Genomic DNA, 19,741 nt, shown 5'->3' on the forward strand with positions numbered 1-19,741 from the left:
GAACAATTTGAACTTTCGACTTTGAGTGAACAAACACAAGTTAATTATCATCCAGTTATGTAAATAAATTATAATTTTAAATAAGAAGAAAATCATGAATATATAATTTTATAGAAACTCTAATTTAATATAAATAAATAAATAAATAAATAATATATATATTAGCATTACTGTTTGGGCGTTTAATTTTACGATTTTAGGCTTCTCTTCTATAATTTCCGCCCCCGTTGGAGTTTATCGGAGCTCTGAGTTTCCGATCCCACCAGCGCCAAGGTTCAGATCAGCCCTTCGTTTTCTCTCTTTCTCTCTAAAATGGGGTTCTTCTCTTTCCTTGGAAGGGTCCTCTTTGCCTCGCTGTTCATCCTTTCCGCCTGGCAAATGTACTATCTCTCTCTCTCTCTCTTTACATTTTCAGATCGGACTGTATTATCTCTATGTTCTTTCAATCTGGTTATTTTTGTTGTCTTCTACTGTAGATCTGCTAATTTTGATCGTATTTCTGTGTTTGTTTGTTCTTCTGATGATCGATTTTAGGGGTTTGTAATCGGCGCTGTAGTGTGTGACTTTGTTTGTGTTTTCACTGATGTTTGACGATATTTGTCGCATTAGTTTTCCAATCGTAAAGATTATTGCTCTTTTTTTTTTGGGATTTATATTCTGGTTGTTGATCTTGCCTTTTTTTTACCATTTTGGACGGTTTGAATGTGATTTTTTTGAAATCAGGAGTGAAGGTTTTTCGGAAATGGAAGGGGATTAAGGGATAAACAGAGTTTAGTTTTTGTATTAGTGAGGAATGGAGAGTTTTTACCAATTTTTCTTCGCTGGATATTGACCTATTGCTTCTTGAGATTCGATTTGGAATGTTGGACGTTGTGATGAATTCTTAAGAAGCTGTATTTTTAGTTGATTCCTGAGGACCCACTTCACTTTTGGGTCATTCTTAATATTTGATTCATTTAAATTATGCATCATTGTGATAATTTGTTTTCAAGCTTAGTGGTTTGATAGAAGGAAATTATCAGATTGTTTTAGGTTCTAGGTTTCTTTTTCGTTTTGTGTGTGTTTTCAACGAGATGGAACTTTCTAAATCCTTTTCTAGGAATCAATCTTAATTAAGGAAACAGGTCGAAAAGGTTTTCGAATTTTATCTTTCAGGCAATACAAGTGCAGTTTTGCTTACCTTGTGTTAGATAGATTTGCATTTTGCTTATTTCTACGCTCTGTGATTTGAAGATTGGATCGGGTCTTCTTCTTCACTGTGAAAAAGTTAATCGAGTCGAACATTACTCGGGCGATCATGAAAAATTAGAATATAAAGGAAATCTAATACGTCCAACATACAATGAAATGAAGGATTTCTATGTTGTCTTCTTGTTTCTTGTTAAATTCTAATGTGCCTGTAAATATTGTTTTCTATCACTCGGTTTCTGGGCCATAATCATTTTGTAGGAGAGATGGCCGAGTGGTTGTAGGCGTAGCATTGGAACTGCTATGTAGGTTTTTGTTAGGAAAACAATTCTATTAGACCTTCTCGGTAAAACAGATCAAATTTATTATTACAAAATGATTTGAACAGGTTTTAGCCCCTTTAGGGGTTATTACTTCCTTGGTAGCTCAACACATGTACTCTTTACCTGCTTATGCAAAACTCGTGGCTAATGACTTAGCTGGGTTCTATGCTCTCCGGCCTCATGTTAAGTTAAATACATGAGGAATAAGATCGAACTTTCAAGTTTGTGTTTATGTTGACCTTGATAAGGCGTCTATTGTTAGGTTCAATGAATTTGGCACTGATGGTGGACCTGCTGCAAAGGAACTCATTCCGAAGATGTACACTCTTAGGAGAAACGTCTCCGCTCGATTTGGATTCGACCTACCCGTTATCGACGTGAGTTTCAGTTCTTCTGTGGATTGAACTGCTGAACCTTCATACCCTTTTTTCATTTGTACTCAGATTATGAGTTTGTTCTACAGGTTTCCCATTTAGTTGCTGCGTTTTTGTCTCTTAAAGGCATTGGTGGCCTTCTCTTTGTATTTGGGAGTCCAATTGGAGCTTATCTTCTGGTAGAATTTGCTTTGCCTCCTTTTGTTGATGCCTTTATTACTTCAAGTTGCTTTCAGTTTGTTCTTATTCCCATTATAGCAGCCAAGCTTGTTTGTTTATGCAGCTTCTCTACTTGGCAATTAGCACACCAATTCTGTATGATTTTTTCAACTATGGTCGTGACAAGTCCCAATTCAGTATACTAATGAATGATTTCTTATTGGTGAGTTGAGCAAATTTGTTTGCACTAAGCCAATTCATTCGTGTTCTTGCAAACGTCATATATTTCGTTGCTTCTTTTTCGTTTTGCAGCACCTGGCACTTGCTGGTGCATTGCTCTTCTTCATCGGAACAAAGAACTCGATTTCGAGGAGGCAACAGAAGAAGAAGGCACACAAAGCCAAAACGAACTAGAAATGTAAGACAAGCCATTTCTTTAACTCGAAATCGTACCATTCCTTTCCATTCCCTTCACTCAGGTTGGGGCTCAGATCGAAAAGCTTCTTATTTAATAATCCTTTTTGTGATGATAGATTTACTCATTTAGGAATTTCAGTTCTCTATTGACTGTCGAATGTTGTTGTTGGAGTTCATTACAGTCAAATATGAAGGGATTTAGACACATCTTCTCCATTCAAACTGTTTTCAGAGGATTAGAATCTTTTATTCAATTAACCTTATTTGTAGAACTATATGTTGATGTGCATCTTTTTGGATGTTGATAATTTTTCTGGAGAATCATCTAACCATATTTTGAATAATCTTGGAAGTCTCGTATCAACGAACATGCTTTCGAATCGAATCGAACCATCATTTACGATCTCTGCAATCATTTTGATTTCTATCAAGTCTGCCATTCATTAGGAATCTACCATCCATTTATCTGTGAGATTGAAGTGTAGGAATAGTTTCTGATCCTCATGAAGCTCACCATTCTCTGATTTATCTTTGAAAAGTTCATAAACTTTAATCATGTTCCTACTACCGACGAAATAGTGATATGATGGTTAGAAATGTTATTCGATACGAGTCAATATTCTTTTCAAGGATAGAGATCGAGTCAATCAAGTCTAAATATGAGCAAAACCGAAACTCAAACTATGAGTCGGGTTAGGTTAGAATAGAGTCATACTTTCTAAGGTAGAGATGGTTTAGTTCTTGGAACTTGTAGGTGAATGTATCGGTGGTTTAGACGTTCCAAGTTCGAACTTTTGAGCGAGCTCAATACCAAAAATCCTTGATATCTCTCGAGAATGAATCTTGGGGTGGGTGTGACGTATGAGGGCCTTTATTGTGACATAGATTTATGTAAATAAAACGATTTATAAAATTTACTTAAATTAGTAATTAAGTTGTGACATCTAAATTACGTTTTATAATTAGGGCTAAGGAGCAATTTGTAAATCACTTGAAAATTAAGGACCATTTGGAATATTTAACTTTTTTTTTTTTTTGGATTTCGTTTTCAAAATTATTCCTGGCCTGTGGTGTTCCGATCAACAAATATCCGCCATACACGTGTACTCTTATCTCAACTTTTCCAAAGGTTAGCGTTTGACCACGTCCGTTAATATGTAACGTCAAGATATATGACACCGTCGTAACGTCGTTACCGACAAGTCAATCTGATGCCACGTCGGATTCCTCACTGTCACAGCCATACTCTCACGCCACCCTTGTCTGCCACGTGTTTAATCTGTCTCGTATGGCAATTATTACTTAATTATTAGTCATTTAAATATAAGGAGGTGGATTAATTATTAAATTCCATAAATATTTATAAAGGGAGGGGAAATAAAAAAATACGAATAAATATTTTTGTTTGAATTTTTAGTATTTGTTGAGAATTTGAATAAAGTTTTTCAACCAAAAAATAAAATTGGTCAAAAGCAGAGATTGGAATCCCTTGTGTTTTATGCCCACATTTTATTCCTTTAAACAAAAACATCAAGTTAAGAATATCTCCTTGTTTCTAGATTTTTCCACTCTCATTATCCACATCAGACTTTATTACATTCTTTTTCAAAAATCTTAGAAACCCATATAAAAAAAATAAATAAATACATCATGTTGTTAGTGTTGTAGCTTTTTGAATGTCTAATAATGTCAGATTCTACATTATTAGAACTTTGAGGGGAAGCCCTTGAAATGAACATATCTCCCAACAGGAGTAGAGAAAGACGGAAAAAGCCTAAAACAGAACAATATTTACTAGTGAGGACCAAAGAGGACAATGTAGTAAATCTTAAAAGACAAACCCAAAAAAGAATAATGATAGAAAACCCTTGAAGGGAAAGTCGAAAAAAGACAATATCGACTAGTGGGAATAAAGAAGAACAATGCAAGTAAACCGTTGAAGGGAAAGCTCAAGAAGGACAATATTGCTAGCGGAGACAAAAAAGAGCAATATCTCCCTACAGGAAAAGCCAAACCGCCCTTGAAAGAAAAGATGGACTAGTATTCAAACGAATCTTTGATTAGTTCACGTTGAACTAAAAAAGATGCTATTTTTTATTCCTTCAAACACAAAATATGAAATAAACTTAAAAAGTTACAAAAGTTGAAAAGAAGTGAAGCACTAAATGTTGCATCCCACATGCCCATGCCTATGCCTGATGCCTGATGCCTGATGCCCCCTTTATAATTACCTCTCCTCCTCTGCCTCATCCTTATCTTCTTCTTCCCCTTTAACCCTCAAATTCCCTCTCCCTTCCCTCATGCCTGATTCACACAGACGAACCTCCACTCCCCCCGGTGCCTCTCGCCGCCATCCGCCGCAGCAGCAGCAGCCAGGCTGCTTCCGGAGCCGGGCGCCAGCGTCCCTGCAAATCAACCGCCCCGATTGGAAGGTCGCCATCCCTCTCTTGACCCCGCTCGTCTCCCCATCATCACCCAAAGAAATACAAACTTGGGCGCCTAATTCCGGCCAAGGATCCTCCAATTCTTCAAATCATAAAGAATCGGAGCCGGAGAAGCCGCCGGTTTTTAAGAAATGGCAGCATCCGGCCGCCCCTTTTCAGTACGATTCCGGCCCTATGGATCCCAGATTCGTCCCTGCTTAGATTTTTTGTTGTTGTTGTTGTTCTAATAAACTCTTCGATCTATGAAATTTGAATGCCAATGAAAATTGTAATTATTATTATTATTATTTTTTTTTTTTTAGTGATTGAAGTGATTGAAGAGAGATGGAAATATGATGAATGATTGGGATATCATTAATTACTTTTTAATGCGTTCATCATTAATCATTTCATAATCATTGTGACTGAATAAATTAATATTGTATAAAATTTATAATTTGGGATGTGCATGTATGTAACCATTCATTGCTTCCTCGAACACGTTTATTAAGAATTGACCCGTGACCCATTTCTGCATACTGGGTTGAACAATGTTGACAAAATGAATAGCAATCTCAGCTCATGGGACGGAGCACAGTGTTGTTACACTCGTGCTACTGGACATTGTGCACCATGACACATGCATGTGCAATGGGGTTGCTCACTCAAGTCATGGGGCCAAAGAGTTGTCGGGTGTCTGATTGACACCAAGTTTGGTGAATTTTCACGTTTCACTTATAAAAAATTAATTTCAAAGCTGTTTGTCGAAACTCACACTGGAACTCTATCCAACTTTTTTTAAGCTTGTCTCAACACTCTCGACAATATCTTTACTTACGATCTTAGTTTTATCTTAGCTTGACTATCATCCACACTCCTTTTGGTGTGTTAAGATGATGCACCGTCCTCCTTCATCGCATTACGACACTTGTCTTTCTCAACACGCACATAGTAGAATGGATGCCACTCCCATGTTTCATTTTAACAAACTACACATAGAATTACAACATACTCTCTTCTTAATAAGACTGTGATACCATACCCATAATTACTCGTACAAGATGATACTCTTAACATATTAGATATAGATGGGTTGGCTACCCACTATGTTGAGGTGTGACTCAATGATCTAATGTGGTAGCCAAACACAAACTATTCGCGTATTTATCAGATATGTTTAAGATATTGATACAGTTTGAATCGTCAATATTCAAAATTAAGGGAAAAAGAAAAAAAAATCATAATTTTATTTTCCGTTTTTAAAGTAAAATGTATTGTTTGGCCCATATTTTCTTCATAGAAACCTCCCCTCCGTCCTCCACGAGAGAAAATTCGATCGAACTCAATTTAATCCGTACATTTTATGTTGAATTATCAATTTATTTGAACTGGGTCGGGTTCAAATAAATAAAAATTTATGAATTGAGTTGATTCATGATTTTCTTAAAATTAGTTCGTTTTGAGCTAAACAAACCCATAAATTATATACAAGAAAAAAAAAATTATTCTACTCAATCTAAATATTTTGCAGTTGGTTCGGGTTAGGCTCATTGGGTTCATTATCTAATAATAATTACTCGAGTTGAAAAAATTTATAACCCAAATAACTAAGTTGAGCTTAACAAATGTATCAACTCAACCCACGAACACCTATGATGTTGATAAGCGACAGAACACTGTATTAGATAAAATTTAGATAAATGACACGATCCACTAATTACTTAGATGACGATATAAAAAACGGAACAAAATTTGAAATGAACCATAGATATGAGTCGGGTTGAGTTAGTCGAGTTAAAAGCGGTTGATACCAAGGAGAAAGCTACAAACACAAAATCACAACTTGTAAGTTGTAAACATATTCCCCCAAACTACAAACTATCGAGAACCAAATTGTTGCCCATATATTCTCCAAACACAACCTTCCTTGCTTCCTAAAATGCAAATAAAGGTCGAATAATCCATTTTTTCGTCCGGGTTCTATCAACACGATCCCTAAATGTTTTCAGTTTCATCGAATCAGATACTAAACTTGAAGAATCGTTGTTTGTTTAAAAAAATGTTGCCGTTTTTACTCTCGATCAATAATATTATTTATTTTCTTTTATTAGGTGAATCTAAAAGGTTTAAATATGGATTAGTTTAACCAAATTCCAATTTTTTTATATAATTAAATTAAAAATAAATTAAGTTGGACAAATCAATTGAAAATTTTGATTACTTGTCGTCTTAAAGTTGAATTTGTTTATATTTTTTTGGTTTTACACGAACAACCAATCACGAACTAACACGTGTATGATTGAGAATAATATATTTGATGATAATAATTTAATTAAAATATCTTATAAGAACAAAATTAGTCGATAATAATTCTACTTCATCTCTATCAAGTAATTATTTTAGTACATGATCTCGACTAAGATTTCGATTTTGAATTCAGCTCTTAATAGCTCCAACGTTATGTTACGACATAACCCAACAAGTCAACACAAGTTTTTCTAACATGTTTTGTCTTCACTCGATTGCTTTCTGCGACAATTTCTAGAAAAAAAAAAAACGTTTTAACTTTGAAATTCTTACAATTGAGCCATTGAAAAAAACTATACTCTTTTAAACATTTTTTAACCATCATATCCTCGGGATCACTCTTTTTCAGATATGATTTCATATTCAAACGTTACATCTACCTTTAAATATAACTTTAATGGTCGAGATATGATGGGGAAGACGTTATTCCGATAATGATTTTGACGCAATAATATCATGTTATCAAATCAATCATAATGAAAACAAAAGGAGAGACACAAAAATTGAAAGGCTGAAGATGAAAAAGAAGTTTGTTTGGTCCCTTTCCTCTTTCTCTAAAGGGACACCCATTTCAATAATGATGCTTTTGCTTCAAACTCTTTGCATTCAATTGCATGCTTGCAAACCCACTTTTATTACGAATTTGCCCTTTTCTCTTTCTCGATTTCTCGAGTTTTCTACGTAAATTTTTCTTCTAATTTCTTAGTTGTTTATCTGTTTATCCGAACATTTTAGCAGTGTAGTGTAATAGATTAATCCCATCGCACTTCGACCTATTACGTATCGCTGTCAACCTCATGATTTTAAAACACATCTATTAAGGAGAGGTTTCTATACCCGTATAGAAAATGTTTCATTCCCTTCTCGAGTCCCGACCCACTTTCTTTTTGTCACTATTTGGTTGCTATTTTGCAAAGAAAAAATTATATATTTATTTCCAAAAAAAAAAACCTAATCCCACTAAATTTCTCCACTTTTGACCAAATTTCTCTCTCCTACTATTATTATTTTAATTTTTTTTGAGTCAATAGTTAATATAAATCCCAATCAAAGCCTTTGACATATTAGTTTTTTTTTTTATTTTATAATTTTTTTTCCCTTTTGGGTTCCATATTAATTGATCAAAAGGCAAACAAAATTAAATAAAATATAAAAGAAAAAAGCGAGAAAGTTCCAACATGTTGGAAGAACTCGTGTAAGTTTGTGGGGATAGTCTTGTCGAGGGAATGTTAAGACATCAAACACTAAGTTTAAATTTCAAATCTTGGGTATGGATCGTTATAAATGGTACGAGACATTCGATAAAATTGGAATGCCTAGAGAAGATTAGCACAGTCTCTGCACAAAGATGACTAGTATAAATCGAAAAATCATTCAAATCATGGATATGGGTCGATTACAAAAATGGTGTCTACTGTGTTCGAAACTTGGAATGAATTAAAACTTTAGAAAGTGGAAATGGTTGGAATAGTTGAACAAGATCATTCACTTTCCAATGGTTAACTGCTCGTTAATCAAAGTCATAAAGATATAAAGATTCATCGTTCAAAAAAGAAAAAGTACGCATCTTTAAGCAAACAATCATCCAAATCATCAATAAACTTTGAGAAATGGATGAAATAAAAATACGATAATGTTATGAATTTAGAAGGAAAGGGGGCGCAAGTGATCTACAAATCCTCTGTTTTTCCTTTTCAAATCCACAAATTGGAAGAATTTTCAAAAAAGAAGTCAAAAGTACGAACCGAATCGCTAAAATTCACAACAAAAACAATCACACACAGCTGGGTTTTGCTTTGTTTTCTCAATGAGGAGCTCCGCGCCGCCCTTAGAGCTCAGAATTAATGCGACCCCATGAGTTATTTTCCACTCCCCAACTGTTCGATTGTTCTAATTTGTTGTTCTTCAGATTTTCAGGTCACTTGGGTTCACCTTAATTTCTTCGAGCTTTTGAAGATTACTCTTGGTGGGTCGATTTCTTCTGGGTTTTCATTGATACCCAGATCTTGAAGAGGAGCAATGGTTGCAGAGCCTTGGATTGTCAAAATGGGTAACCAGGTTAGCGCTAATCTCAAAAACGCCCTCCTCGAGCCTTCTAAGAACAAGAACAATGGCAATAATAAGCAAACAATCGGTATTCTATCTTTTGAAGTTGCTAATATAATGTCCAAAACGATTTACCTTCATAAATCTCTGTCTGATTCTGCCATTTCTAAGCTCAAGAACGAGATCTTGAGCTCCGATGGTGTTAAAAACCTTGTCTCTTCTGATGATGTTCATCTTCTTGAGCTTGTGGTTCTTGAGAAGCTTGAGGATTTGAACCGTGTGGCTAATGTGGTATCTAGGCTTGGTAGGAAGTGTTCTCAACCTGCGCTACAAGGGTTTAAACATGTGTATTTGGATATCATTAATGGAGCTATAAATGTGAAGGAATTGGGGTTTTTGGTTAAGGATATGGAAGGGATGATGAGGAAAATGGAGAGGTTTGTGAATGTTACAGCGAATTTGTACACTGAAATGGAGGTTTTGAATGAATTAGAACAGGCTGCTAAGAAGTTTCAGAACAATCAGCATGAACAAACTAGAAAAGCTTATGAACAGAAACTCTTATGGCAAAAACAGGACGTGGGGCATTTGAAGGAGATTTCTTTATGGAATCAAACGTTTGATAAGGTTGTTGAATTGCTTGTAAGAACTGTTTGTACGGTTTATGCGAGGATTCATCATGTTCGGATCGATGCAGAGTCGATGGAATCGAAACGTGTGTTCATTGAGAGAGGCCATGGAGCGAGACGTGGGTCGAGTTTCAAATCTCAAGTTAGCTCGAAAAGAAGCGAGGTTCCATTGTTTGATGACTTCAATTTTCCTTGTGGAACGAATCCCGGGAGGGTTCTTATGGATTGCCTTAGTTTAAGTAGTTCTGGGGATGAGGATAGTTATGTCGACCACGACGATCCGAGCTGCCAACGCTCTGGTCGTAGCATTAGGAACAGTGGCTCCAGTCAGGTGCAGTTCTCTGTTCCATTTGGAGTGGATTTAAGACAAGCAAACCGTGGAGGGAGCTTCGGGTTCAAGAGTAGGTTATTATCGGTCTATGCACCGGTTTCGACTGTCGGAGGCTCGGCTCTTGCTTTACATTATGCAAATATCATCATTGTTATAGAGAAATTGCTTCGTTATCCTCATTTAGTTGGCGACGAAGCTCGGGACGATTTGTATCAGATGCTACCAACAAGTTTAAGATCATCCCTGAAAACACATTTGAAGTCTTATGTTAAGAACATGGCTATATATGATGCTCCTCTTGCCCATGATTGGAAGGAGACACTCGATGGGATCTTGAGCTGGCTCGCTCCGTTGGCACACAACATGATTCGATGGCAAACCGAGCGTAATTTTGAGCAACATCAGATTGTGACTCGAACGAATGTCTTGCTGATCCAAACTTTGTACTTTGCCGATCGAAAGAAGACCGAGGAAGCCATATGTGAGCTTCTTGTTGGATTGAATTACATATGTCGCTACGAGCATCAGCAAAATGCATTGCTCGATTGTGCGAGTAGTTTCGACTTTGAAGATTGTATGGAGTGGCAGTTGCAATGTAAAGCTTCGTATGTTACTTGACGATAACGGTACAGGCGTCGTCGATATTTGTTTCTTTTCCTTATTATACAGTGCATTTAGAGCAGTGATTGTTCAATAGAATTGTGAATACTGAGCAGCTTTAGAACACAGAAAGGCATGATTGATGGGGCACTTTGATTCGGCATGCTTGCTTTTGAGAGGTATGAAAGTTCTATCTCCATATTACTCATTTGCATCCTTCATGAAATGAAATATATACTTTCAAAACGTTGCTAACCGCTAGCAGATATTGTTCTCCTTGGGCTTTCCCTTTCGGGCTTCCCCTCTAAGTTTGAAAAACGCGTCTTCTATGGATGTGGGATCTCACAATCCACTGCCCTTCGAGACCAGTGCCTTTGTTGGCACTCGTTCCCTTCTCCAATCGATGTGGGACCTCCCAATTCACCCTACTTCGGGGCCCAGCGTCCTTGTTAGTGTTGGATGATGAAAGTCCCACATCGGCTAATTTAGGGAATGATCAGGGTTTATAATCAAGGAATACACTCTCCATTGGTCTGAGGCATTTTGGAGAAGCTCAAAGTAAAGCCATGAGAGCTTATGTTCAAAGTGGACAATATCATACCATTGTGGAGAGTCGTGTTCGTCTAATAGTTGACACACCGCCTTGTGTCCACCCTCCTTTGGGGCTTAGCTTCCTCGCTGGCACATCACCTGGTGTCTAGCTCTGATACTATTTGTAACAGTCCAAGCCCACCGCTATTAGATCGAGCTTCTCCTCAAGGTTTTTAAAACGTGTGAGGATCTCACGTTATTCCAAACAAGCCCCACGAGGCCCTCAAACCATCATATGCTGTCATTCCAGTCTATAAACTATCCTAACATTACATTGCTTGGTGTTGTTGTGGAGTGCTTTTTGTTGTGTCTTGAACTTGAACCTGTACAAAATTATGTATTAATCAGCAGGAAAGTTTTCATTTCAGGTGGAAAATCCCTGTTTTTCTGCACCAAGTAATTAAGCTAAGCTGAATTTGGTGCTTTCTCTTGGCTATATGGTTCATCCGGGGGAGAGATCGAGCTCACTTATGTTCATAGATCTACCGTTAGCCACGTCCTTGCCCCGTTCCACAACTCGTATTTTCCCTTTTTAGTGGTTATAATTTAAATATAAAACTGTAGCTTGATATATTTAAATCACAACCATATTTATATCATACCAAATCAATGGATGAAATATATTTCTTATACAACATTTATGCATAATTGTGAGATCCCACATCAGTTAGAGAAAGGAACAAAACATTCCTTATAAGGGTGTGGAAACCTCTCCCTAACATGTGTTTTAAAACCGTGAAGCTGACAATGATACGTAACGGGCTAAAGTAAACAATGTTTATGTGATTATCTTCTGCAATATAATCAAACAAGTGAAAGGTTAACAAGATTTACATGAACCAGCCTTCATTTTTTTGCATATAGTAAACGCGTTTTAAAATTGTGAGACTAACGACAATACGTAAATAATAAAGACATCTGTAATGTACGAGAAATTGTTTAAGGAGACTATTCATATAAAAATAAATTATTAGACGAACATGCATTAAACGACTAAACGATTATTAAGAGACAATTATATTATAAAATTATTGAACAAACGTGTCACACTTGGGTACAAAATTGTGTGTATAAATAACGTTACATTTCCATTCATTTCCCAATTTAAAGCTTTTTTTCCCTTCAAATTTTCGGTTTTTCTCAATCTGGCTAATTCCAATCCGTGGTGGGCTAGTCGGGTGGGCTTTCCGGCCACCGACCCGGTTTCTACCACCGTCGGCGGCTGCGGAACAGAGCACGACAACGATGAAGACGAGCTGAAGGAAGGTAGCGTGCTGGTTGGGAACCGCCGAACGAGAGGGCGGCCACCGGGAGCGAAAAACAAACCAAAACCCCCAATCATCGTCACGCGCGACAGTCCTCACGCGCTTCGCACGCACGTGATCGAGATCGCCGGAGGAGCCGACGTGGCGGACAGCATAAACCAATTCTCCAGCCGCCGACAACGTGGGGTTTGTGTTCTCAGCGGAAACGGCACGGTTGCCGACGTGACTCTCCGGCAATCCGCCACCGTGATCCAACTTCACGGCCTGTTCGATATTCTATCACTGAGCGGCTCTTTTCTTCCCGGTCCAGCCATCCCCTGTTCCACTAGACTGACCGTGTACCTCGCCGGTGGTCAAGGGCAGGTGGTCGGAGGGACAGTGGTGGGCCCTTTGTTGGCGGCTGGGCCTGTCATTTTGATAGCTGCTACTTTTGCTAATGCAATTTATGAGAGATTGCCTTTACAAGACGACCATGATTACCAAGAAACAGAGGTTTCTCCGGCCGCTATAGATGGCGGAGAAGTGGAGGAGCCGCCGCCTCCGCCGCCGTATCCCCGGATGTCAACTTCAATTTACGACTTGATGACACCAAATAATGATCATGAAATGGGAATTGATAAGGTTTGGTTGGGCTCAGCTTAGTTTATAATTGTATAAAAAAAATGTATTTTTTTTTTTTTTTCTTCATATTGTATCCTATTGCATTTGAATTTAATTTGATTTGATTTTACTTATAATATTAATTTCTTAAAATTGATTTTCTAACGAATTTTAAAACTCTCTCGAGCCCATTTTCTGTAATATTTTCTAAGGAATGGGACTTGAGGCTTGAGCATACGTCGTCCGTGCCAATGATAACCCAAATTCTTGTTGGCTGACTTACTCGAGGGTGAGAGTGAGTATCGTATTATCGCGTTACGAGTCCTGACAGTTGATTGAAGTATTGATATAGTTAGAACTTACTAAAATTGATCCGTATGATCTAAGTTACCGAAAATTTAATCAGATTGAAAAAAAAATGTTATATCAAATACAATTGAATAGGTTAAATAATGTAGCTCAAATTTCAACGAGAAAGTTAGGATTTTGTCTTACCCAAATAAATAAAGGAAAAAGTTCGAGTTTTTTTTGTCGGGTTCATCAAAATTAGAAAAATAGGACACCCAATTGAAGAGTGGAGCCACATAATTGAGGTGTCTTGTGACAACGAAATAGACAAAGACCCTCAATTGCCGTTTCAAAGAAGAAAAACACAAGCAAGAACAAAGTCCTATATGCTTTTAGGGCAAATTCATAGATTAAACATTATTTGTCGATAGTTTCATTTTGTGAGATCTCACATCAGTTGGAAAAGGGAATGACATTCGTTATAAGTGTGTGAAAACATTTCCTTATTAAACACATTTTAAAACCGTGAGGCTGACGACGATATGTAATGGATCAAAACGGACAATATCTGCTAGCAGCGTGCCTAAGCTGTTACAAATAGTATTAAACCCAGACACAGGGTAGTGTACAGCAAGGACGCTCGGCCTTAAGGGAGTAAATTGCGAAATCCCACATCGATTGAAAAGGGAAACAAAATATTCCTTATTCTTGTGAGTAGATGTATTTTAAATAATATCTGCTAATGGTAGAATTGAGCGGTTACACATTCTTAATAGGTCGAAAATAGGGCCATTCACATGCGAAACAACGAGATGAATGGGGGAAACCATTATGAATTATTTGTTTGTTTAGTCAATGAACAAAGTTAGTTCTTCTTTTTGTTGTCCAAAGCCATTGATTTCCCTTTTGAATAATTGATGAAATTGGGAAAGAAAGAGAATCCACCAAACCCTAATATGCATGTTTATTATTGAATGCACTCATCACAATTTACCCCTTTTAAACTCATTTCAAGTGGGAAACAAGGAGCTTTTCGCCATTGATGGGACACCATCTTAACCAAATTTTTCTACTTCATATCTACATCAATTCGAAACTCGAAACAAAAACGAAATATTTCTTATAATGTAGTAGAAACTTTTCTCTATTAGATGCGTTTTAAAATTATGAGACTCAGACGATATATAACAGATTAAAATGAACAATATCTACAAGTAGTCCGACGAAGACAAGGAAAGCTATGGAAGATGGGTTAATTCATAGCAAATGAAAGTAAAAACCCTAGAATGCCACCTTAATCTATTATGAGCTATACCATCTAACTCGTCCTACTTCTTTAGCTCGGTTCGACTATGTTCATACATATGTGAAAGTATTAGAATAGAACGATTTAGTTCTTCTAATCTTTTTAAGTTTTAACCTAAGTACATAAATTTTCAATTTTGTAACGTATAATTTAATATCATTAGTAGGATGAATTATTTCAATGGCTTACACCACCAAATACCTAAACTCGTAGCGTTGCCTATAATGATATAATAAAAAAAAAATTAAAAAAAAAAATCGAAGTTCGTCCTATTTTATAATTTAATAATTAAACAAGTTGCCGCCGCTTAGAGAAGAGACAAAGAAGGCCATGGTGGGATTGTTGGGCCCACATCGGACGTGGACTAATCGACTTCAGACGTGGACATTACAATCGACACGTGTCTCGAAAATGGTTTCCTTACTATTTTGTCGGTCTTCTTTACCCCTCCGTCAAACACGGCCTATTTTGTCTTTTTCCTTAAAAATGATACCACCGGAAATACAAAAAAAACAAAAAAGGTTGCACCAGCCGGGAATCGAACCCGGGTCTGTACCGTGGCAGGGTACTATTCTACCACTAGACCACTGGTGCTTATTGGTTCATAAAGAATAACTGATTAATTTCATCCATATTCTTTAAATTTGATTCCATTTTATCTTATTAGGGTTTTTAAGAATTTTTGAGTTCTCATCAATAAGACCTAAACCAACCTTACTCGTAACTAGCGTTGATTTCTTACGAGTACAAGAAAAAGAAAAATCATGTATCTAACTAGTACTATATTAGGGTTTATGCAAAATTTTGAATATACATCCAAAAGTTCTCGTGAACGAGACCCAAATAAGCCCCTATTCTATCTTTACTATACACACCAAAAGGAAAAGCGAGCAATATGACCTAAGAATCCTCAAACTTGATTAATTTACATGGACCATCATCCGAAGATTTGCAACAATGCTTGGACATCTTCTTCCTTTTCTCCTCCTTCTGGTTCTGGTTCTGGTTCTCTTGGTCCTTCTTCTTCTCGTTCTGGTTGTTCTTCTCGTTCTGGTTCTGGTTCGGGTTCTGGTTCGTACTCTTCTTGTTCTTGTTCCTCATCAGAATCGGGAAGTTTAAGCTTCAAAAGCTCAAAATTAAGCTCTAATTGAAAGCTTTTTTCTTTCTCAGCAGCCAACTCATCCTCCAATCTCTTAATTTGCTTAACCATTTCCAAATCCTTATCATGCATAAAGCCACAATGATTCATCAACATAGAAACCATTTCCTTTTGTGTATCAATATTATCAAGCAACGAAGACAACAATGTCGCCAAGGTTTCACTATCCATAGCTTGATCAACCTCCTTCTTCTTCTCATCACTACTCCCACCATGCATCAAAGATTTGATATCAAATTTATTACATTGTTCTTGTTCTTTATAAGAAAACACCGTCTCCCCACGAAATCTAACCCTTTTCCCAAATGATTCCTCATCAGGCTCCAATTCAAACAAGAAATTATTATAATCCCATCCCGTAATCCTCAAAACCTTCCCACCACCTTGACTACTCTCACCCAATTGCACCTCGTTCTTCATCAAATCAATGATTCTATCCTTATCTTGCTCAAACATCTCCCCAATTCCCACCATTCCTTTAGCAATACTCTTGAACAAAAAATTTGAATTCTCCCCTTTCTTCACGAATGGATGATCCAATAAACTCAATGCCGAAGCTCTTGCAAATCGATCTTTAGCTAAACAAGAACCCACAAAATGCTTCAATGTATCACCAAATTTCCTTGGAACAACGCTCTTCCCTGATCGATTATCCAAATTCAAATCATAAGGAAATCGCCTAGAAATCTTGGAGAATTGCGCTTTGATTACCTTTTGATCATAAATTGGAGGACACCCATATGCAATTTCCATTGCTAAAATCCCCACCGACCATACATCTGATTTGAAACTATAATCCTCCTCCGGTGGATCCCAATACGGCACCGATGAACAATCTTTGTTCATCTCCTTTGAAACGTCCAAATCTGATAGCAATACACACCCATGAGTATCAAAAAAGATATTGCTTGCTTTCACGGCTTTATGAACCAACCCCTTTTCATGTAGAAAAACCAATGCACGGAGGAGTTGGTTGATAAGAATTGACATGAATTGATCCGGTAAGCCGGTTCGGAATCGTTGGGAGATTATGGCTTGTAGAGGTCCGGCGTGGATGAATGGCATTACGATCCATAGGCGGCCGTCCGGAGCGGTGAAGCAGCAATGAGGGGTGAGGATATGTGGGTGATTGATGAAGGAGAGATTTGTGTTGATGTTCGTAATTGCAGTTGGGTCAATTTCGACGTTGCTATCGATGATTTTTATGGCGACGATCGTCGGTGTGTCTGCTGACTTGCATATTGCTTTGTAGACTGTGCTGTGGTCGCTCGCGCCGATTTGTGATTGGATTTCGTACTCGTCGGCGACTTTTGGGAACTTGGAATGAGTTCCCTTGGCGGAGGCGGAAGAGGCGGCGGAGGTTTCTTGATCTTGAATTTGACGGCGGTCCATTGTTGATGACGGGTTGAAGACTTTCTTGTTTCTGTTGAATGATGTGTAGGAGATGGGAGATGAGGGAAGTATTTATAGGGAATCTGTGTATCGTTATGTTGACTGAGTCTTTGACTGACTTTGACTGAATATTTTGTTTTGTAACGGTTTTTCTTGTTAGGTAGTTAAGTGGTTTCATGTAGTTACTTAACGGTTTTAATAACTGAATAATGAGGCTAATTGATTTTTTTTTTTTTTTTTTTTTTTTTTTTTTGGTGAATTATGATTTCTATTTGGTTATTGAAATTTGAAAAATAGCTCTAAAGGGTCACTGGAGTTCATTGACTATTGGTCGGGTATAATGACTATAACTCTAAAAGGTCAGTAGAGTTCTCTAGTCGTTCATTGGTGTAATGACTCATACTCAGGGTTTAGACTAGGATTCAGTCAAGGGTGTAATGGCTCATACCAGGGATTTATGTAACAACTCAAGTCCACTGCTAGTATAGTAGATATTGTTCTTTTTGGGTGCTCAAGCCCTTAGTGGATATTGTTTTCTTTGGGCGCTTTCCCTTTATTTTAAAACGTGTTTGCTAGGGAAAGGTTTCCACACTCTTACAAAGAACCAATGTGGGATCTCACATTTTAGATTAGGATTCAACACCTGATAGCCCCAACTACCCACGATTTTGATCAAGTTCGGTCAAGGTTCTAATGATTCATTCTCGTCCCGAATAGATGTGAGATCTCACAATTTAGATCAGGATTCAGCACCTAATAGCCCCAACTACCCATAATTTAGATTAGAATTCGATCAAGGGTGCAATGGCTCATACCCAGGATTTATATTAGGATTCAGCATCTGATAGCCCCGACATTTCCCTGCATCTCCTGCGACATAGTCACATTACCTACTCCTCACTTCTAAAAGTGAAAACTATTCTCACAAACCACACAAATTTCCCGGGGTCACCCAACACAAAATTGCTCCAATTAGTGCATGCTTAACCATGAAGTCTTCAAAAGAAAACGTGCACATTGTTGGTATTAGGTAGTAACTTCGATTTCGTGTAAGCCTTTTTTAGTCATCCTATATTTTTAGATAGCTTACATTTGGATGTGATCTCAGTTCATTCATATATCCCTCATTTACTCCGGTATCAACAAAAAATGGGCATTATTTTGCCTTCATCCCAAATTAAGATAATTATTCATTTTAGTTATTAAATTAATAATTTATTTTGTTTTATTACCTTAATAATCCTCTCCTAATCAAATAATTAATAAATATTTGACCAAACAATTATTTTGTTGTCCACTATATATACTCTATACAAGAGTTGCTCTAACCAATGTTAAAAAAAAAAAAAGAAAAGAAAAATCCAGCTGTAAATAAGTCCAAATGATCCGGTACGGGCGACACTACTGGCATTTAATGATGAGGCTGAAACGTCCGTGGGGATTTGGATGGAAATTAATTCTCATAAAGGCCTTAGAGAAGCCCAAATAATGGGCCCATCATGGCCCACTTTGCCTTTATTCCCACTCTATTCAACCACTCCAATAATAATAATATTTTTTTAAAAAATAAATTATTCTTTCACCTTTTAAATTCCCTAAAAAAAATTTAGAATTTTAATTTTTCTTTTGTCTCATCCTAATATATTATAAAAAATAAATTTTAATAAAACTCTAAAATTGAAAATTAAGTTTAGAAATATACGAATTTAAAAGTAAAATTTTTTAATTATATATTATCGAGTTGGCATCAAATTATTTAATTCCAATCCTATGTGTCAATGCTTCTTTCGTTGTCACCTAAACATTATATTTATATATAATAAAGTATGATCACGCTCAACCTTTTAATTCCACGAGTATATTAATACGTATAACGCTTATTGTTAATGACGTTGTTTATATGTATCGAGAAAATTTCAGTTAATTTAAAGTACACTCTTCTGACTAGTCGAGCGTTTCTTTCATTTTCGCCTTATCTCAATAGCACACGAGTTTATGGGTACTGTTGAACTAGACTCGTAAATAGAAGTTGTATTAGGTTGGATTGTAAACTCAACCAACTCGAAATTACGGACACCCGTGTATAACTTTATAAAGATAAGATAATTATAAATGTTGTATAAGGTAGAGAAGTGGGGCGGGGAAATTTATTAATTAATGGGAGGTTGATGAGGCATTATCAAAAGGGTTAACGAGCAATAATCAAGGCTAATCAATTATTTAGATGCGACGTCTTTTTCTTTCTTAATTCACGAACTTCGTCTATTCCCATTGACCTAATCTCTTTAAATTTTTCTCAAATTATATTATATCATATGAAAATTAATTTTTTTTAATGTAATA

At 36.7% G+C, this 19,741-nt stretch overlaps 5 protein-coding genes and 2 non-coding genes across 8 annotated transcripts; 5 read left to right on the forward strand and 2 right to left on the reverse strand.

The window, feature by feature from the left end:
• The first annotated feature begins 183 nt into the window (after positions 1-183).
• On the forward strand, positions 184-2,732 carry LOC111806468 (uncharacterized). The gene is made up of 5 exons (XM_023691803.2): positions 184-380; positions 1,774-1,888; positions 1,975-2,064; positions 2,169-2,267; positions 2,357-2,732. Exons 1-5 carry the CDS (start codon positions 313-315, stop codon positions 2,456-2,458), a joined length of 474 nt encoding a protein of 157 aa, XP_023547571.2. The 5' UTR covers positions 184-312; the 3' UTR covers positions 2,459-2,732.
• A 2,019-nt stretch (positions 2,733-4,751) lies between these two features.
• LOC111806974 (uncharacterized protein At4g14450, chloroplastic) lies at positions 4,752-5,186 on the forward strand. Its single transcript, XM_023692529.2, has one exon. The coding sequence runs from the start codon at positions 4,762-4,764 to the stop codon at positions 5,104-5,106; it is 345 nt and encodes a 114-aa protein (XP_023548297.2). The 5' UTR covers positions 4,752-4,761; the 3' UTR covers positions 5,107-5,186.
• A 3,282-nt stretch (positions 5,187-8,468) lies between these two features.
• LOC111807847 (U6 spliceosomal RNA) lies at positions 8,469-8,575 on the forward strand. Its single transcript, XR_002816992.2, has one exon. It is a non-coding gene; the product is annotated as a U6 spliceosomal RNA (small nuclear RNA).
• Positions 8,576-8,753: 178 nt separating this feature from the next.
• On the forward strand, positions 8,754-12,023 carry LOC111807501 (protein PSK SIMULATOR 1-like). Of its 2 annotated transcripts, XM_023693246.2 has the most exons (3): positions 8,754-8,928; positions 9,101-10,976; positions 11,757-12,023. In XM_023693246.2, the coding sequence occupies exon 2, from the start codon at positions 9,211-9,213 to the stop codon at positions 10,813-10,815; it is 1,605 nt and encodes a 534-aa protein (XP_023549014.2). In that variant the 5' UTR covers positions 8,754-8,928; positions 9,101-9,210; the 3' UTR covers positions 10,816-10,976; positions 11,757-12,023. The 2 variants fall into 2 exon arrangements, with proteins under 2 accessions (XP_023549014.2, XP_086985401.1); XM_087129275.1 differs by having other exon boundaries at positions 8,754-10,976.
• LOC111806975 (AT-hook motif nuclear-localized protein 20) lies at positions 10,960-13,390 on the forward strand. Its single transcript, XM_023692530.2, has 2 exons — positions 10,960-10,976; positions 12,398-13,390. Exons 1-2 carry the CDS (start codon positions 10,960-10,962, stop codon positions 13,293-13,295), a joined length of 915 nt encoding a protein of 304 aa, XP_023548298.2. The 3' UTR covers positions 13,296-13,390.
• A 1,980-nt stretch (positions 13,391-15,370) lies between these two features.
• On the reverse strand, positions 15,371-15,441 carry TRNAG-GCC (transfer RNA glycine (anticodon GCC)). The gene has a single exon. It is a non-coding gene; the product is annotated as a tRNA-Gly (tRNA).
• Positions 15,442-15,784: 343 nt separating this feature from the next.
• LOC111806976 (serine/threonine-protein kinase BLUS1-like) lies at positions 15,785-17,398 on the reverse strand. The gene has a single exon (XM_023692531.2). It carries the CDS (start codon positions 17,396-17,398, stop codon positions 15,785-15,787), a length of 1,614 nt encoding a protein of 537 aa, XP_023548299.2.
• Positions 17,399-19,741: the final 2,343 nt, after the last annotated feature.

Source organism: Cucurbita pepo, chromosome 12 (assembly GCF_057944985.1).
Source record: "Cucurbita pepo subsp. pepo isolate OVF chromosome 12, ASM5794498v1, whole genome shotgun sequence".
NCBI classification, from domain to species: domain Eukaryota; kingdom Viridiplantae; phylum Streptophyta; class Magnoliopsida; order Cucurbitales; family Cucurbitaceae; genus Cucurbita; species Cucurbita pepo.

Excerpts from the sequence above, each read along its gene's own strand:
- LOC111806468 (XM_023691803.2), top strand. The coding sequence starts at position 313 with ATGGGGTTCTTCTCTTTCCTTGGAAGGGTCCTCTTTGCCTCGCTGTTC. Across the intron at positions 381-1,773 it reads ATCCTTTCCGCCTGGCAAAT|GTTCAATGAATTTGGCACTG; the intron begins GTACTATCTCTC and ends GTCTATTGTTAG. Across the intron at positions 2,268-2,356 it reads TAATGAATGATTTCTTATTG|CACCTGGCACTTGCTGGTGC; the intron begins GTGAGTTGAGCA and ends TTCGTTTTGCAG.
- LOC111806974 (XM_023692529.2), top strand. The coding sequence starts at position 4,762 with ATGCCTGATTCACACAGACGAACCTCCACTCCCCCCGGTGCCTCTCGC.
- LOC111807501 (XM_087129275.1), top strand. The coding sequence starts at position 9,211 with ATGGTTGCAGAGCCTTGGATTGTCAAAATGGGTAACCAGGTTAGCGCT.
- LOC111806976 (XM_023692531.2), bottom strand. The coding sequence starts at position 17,398 with ATGGACCGCCGTCAAATTCAAGATCAAGAAACCTCCGCCGCCTCTTCC.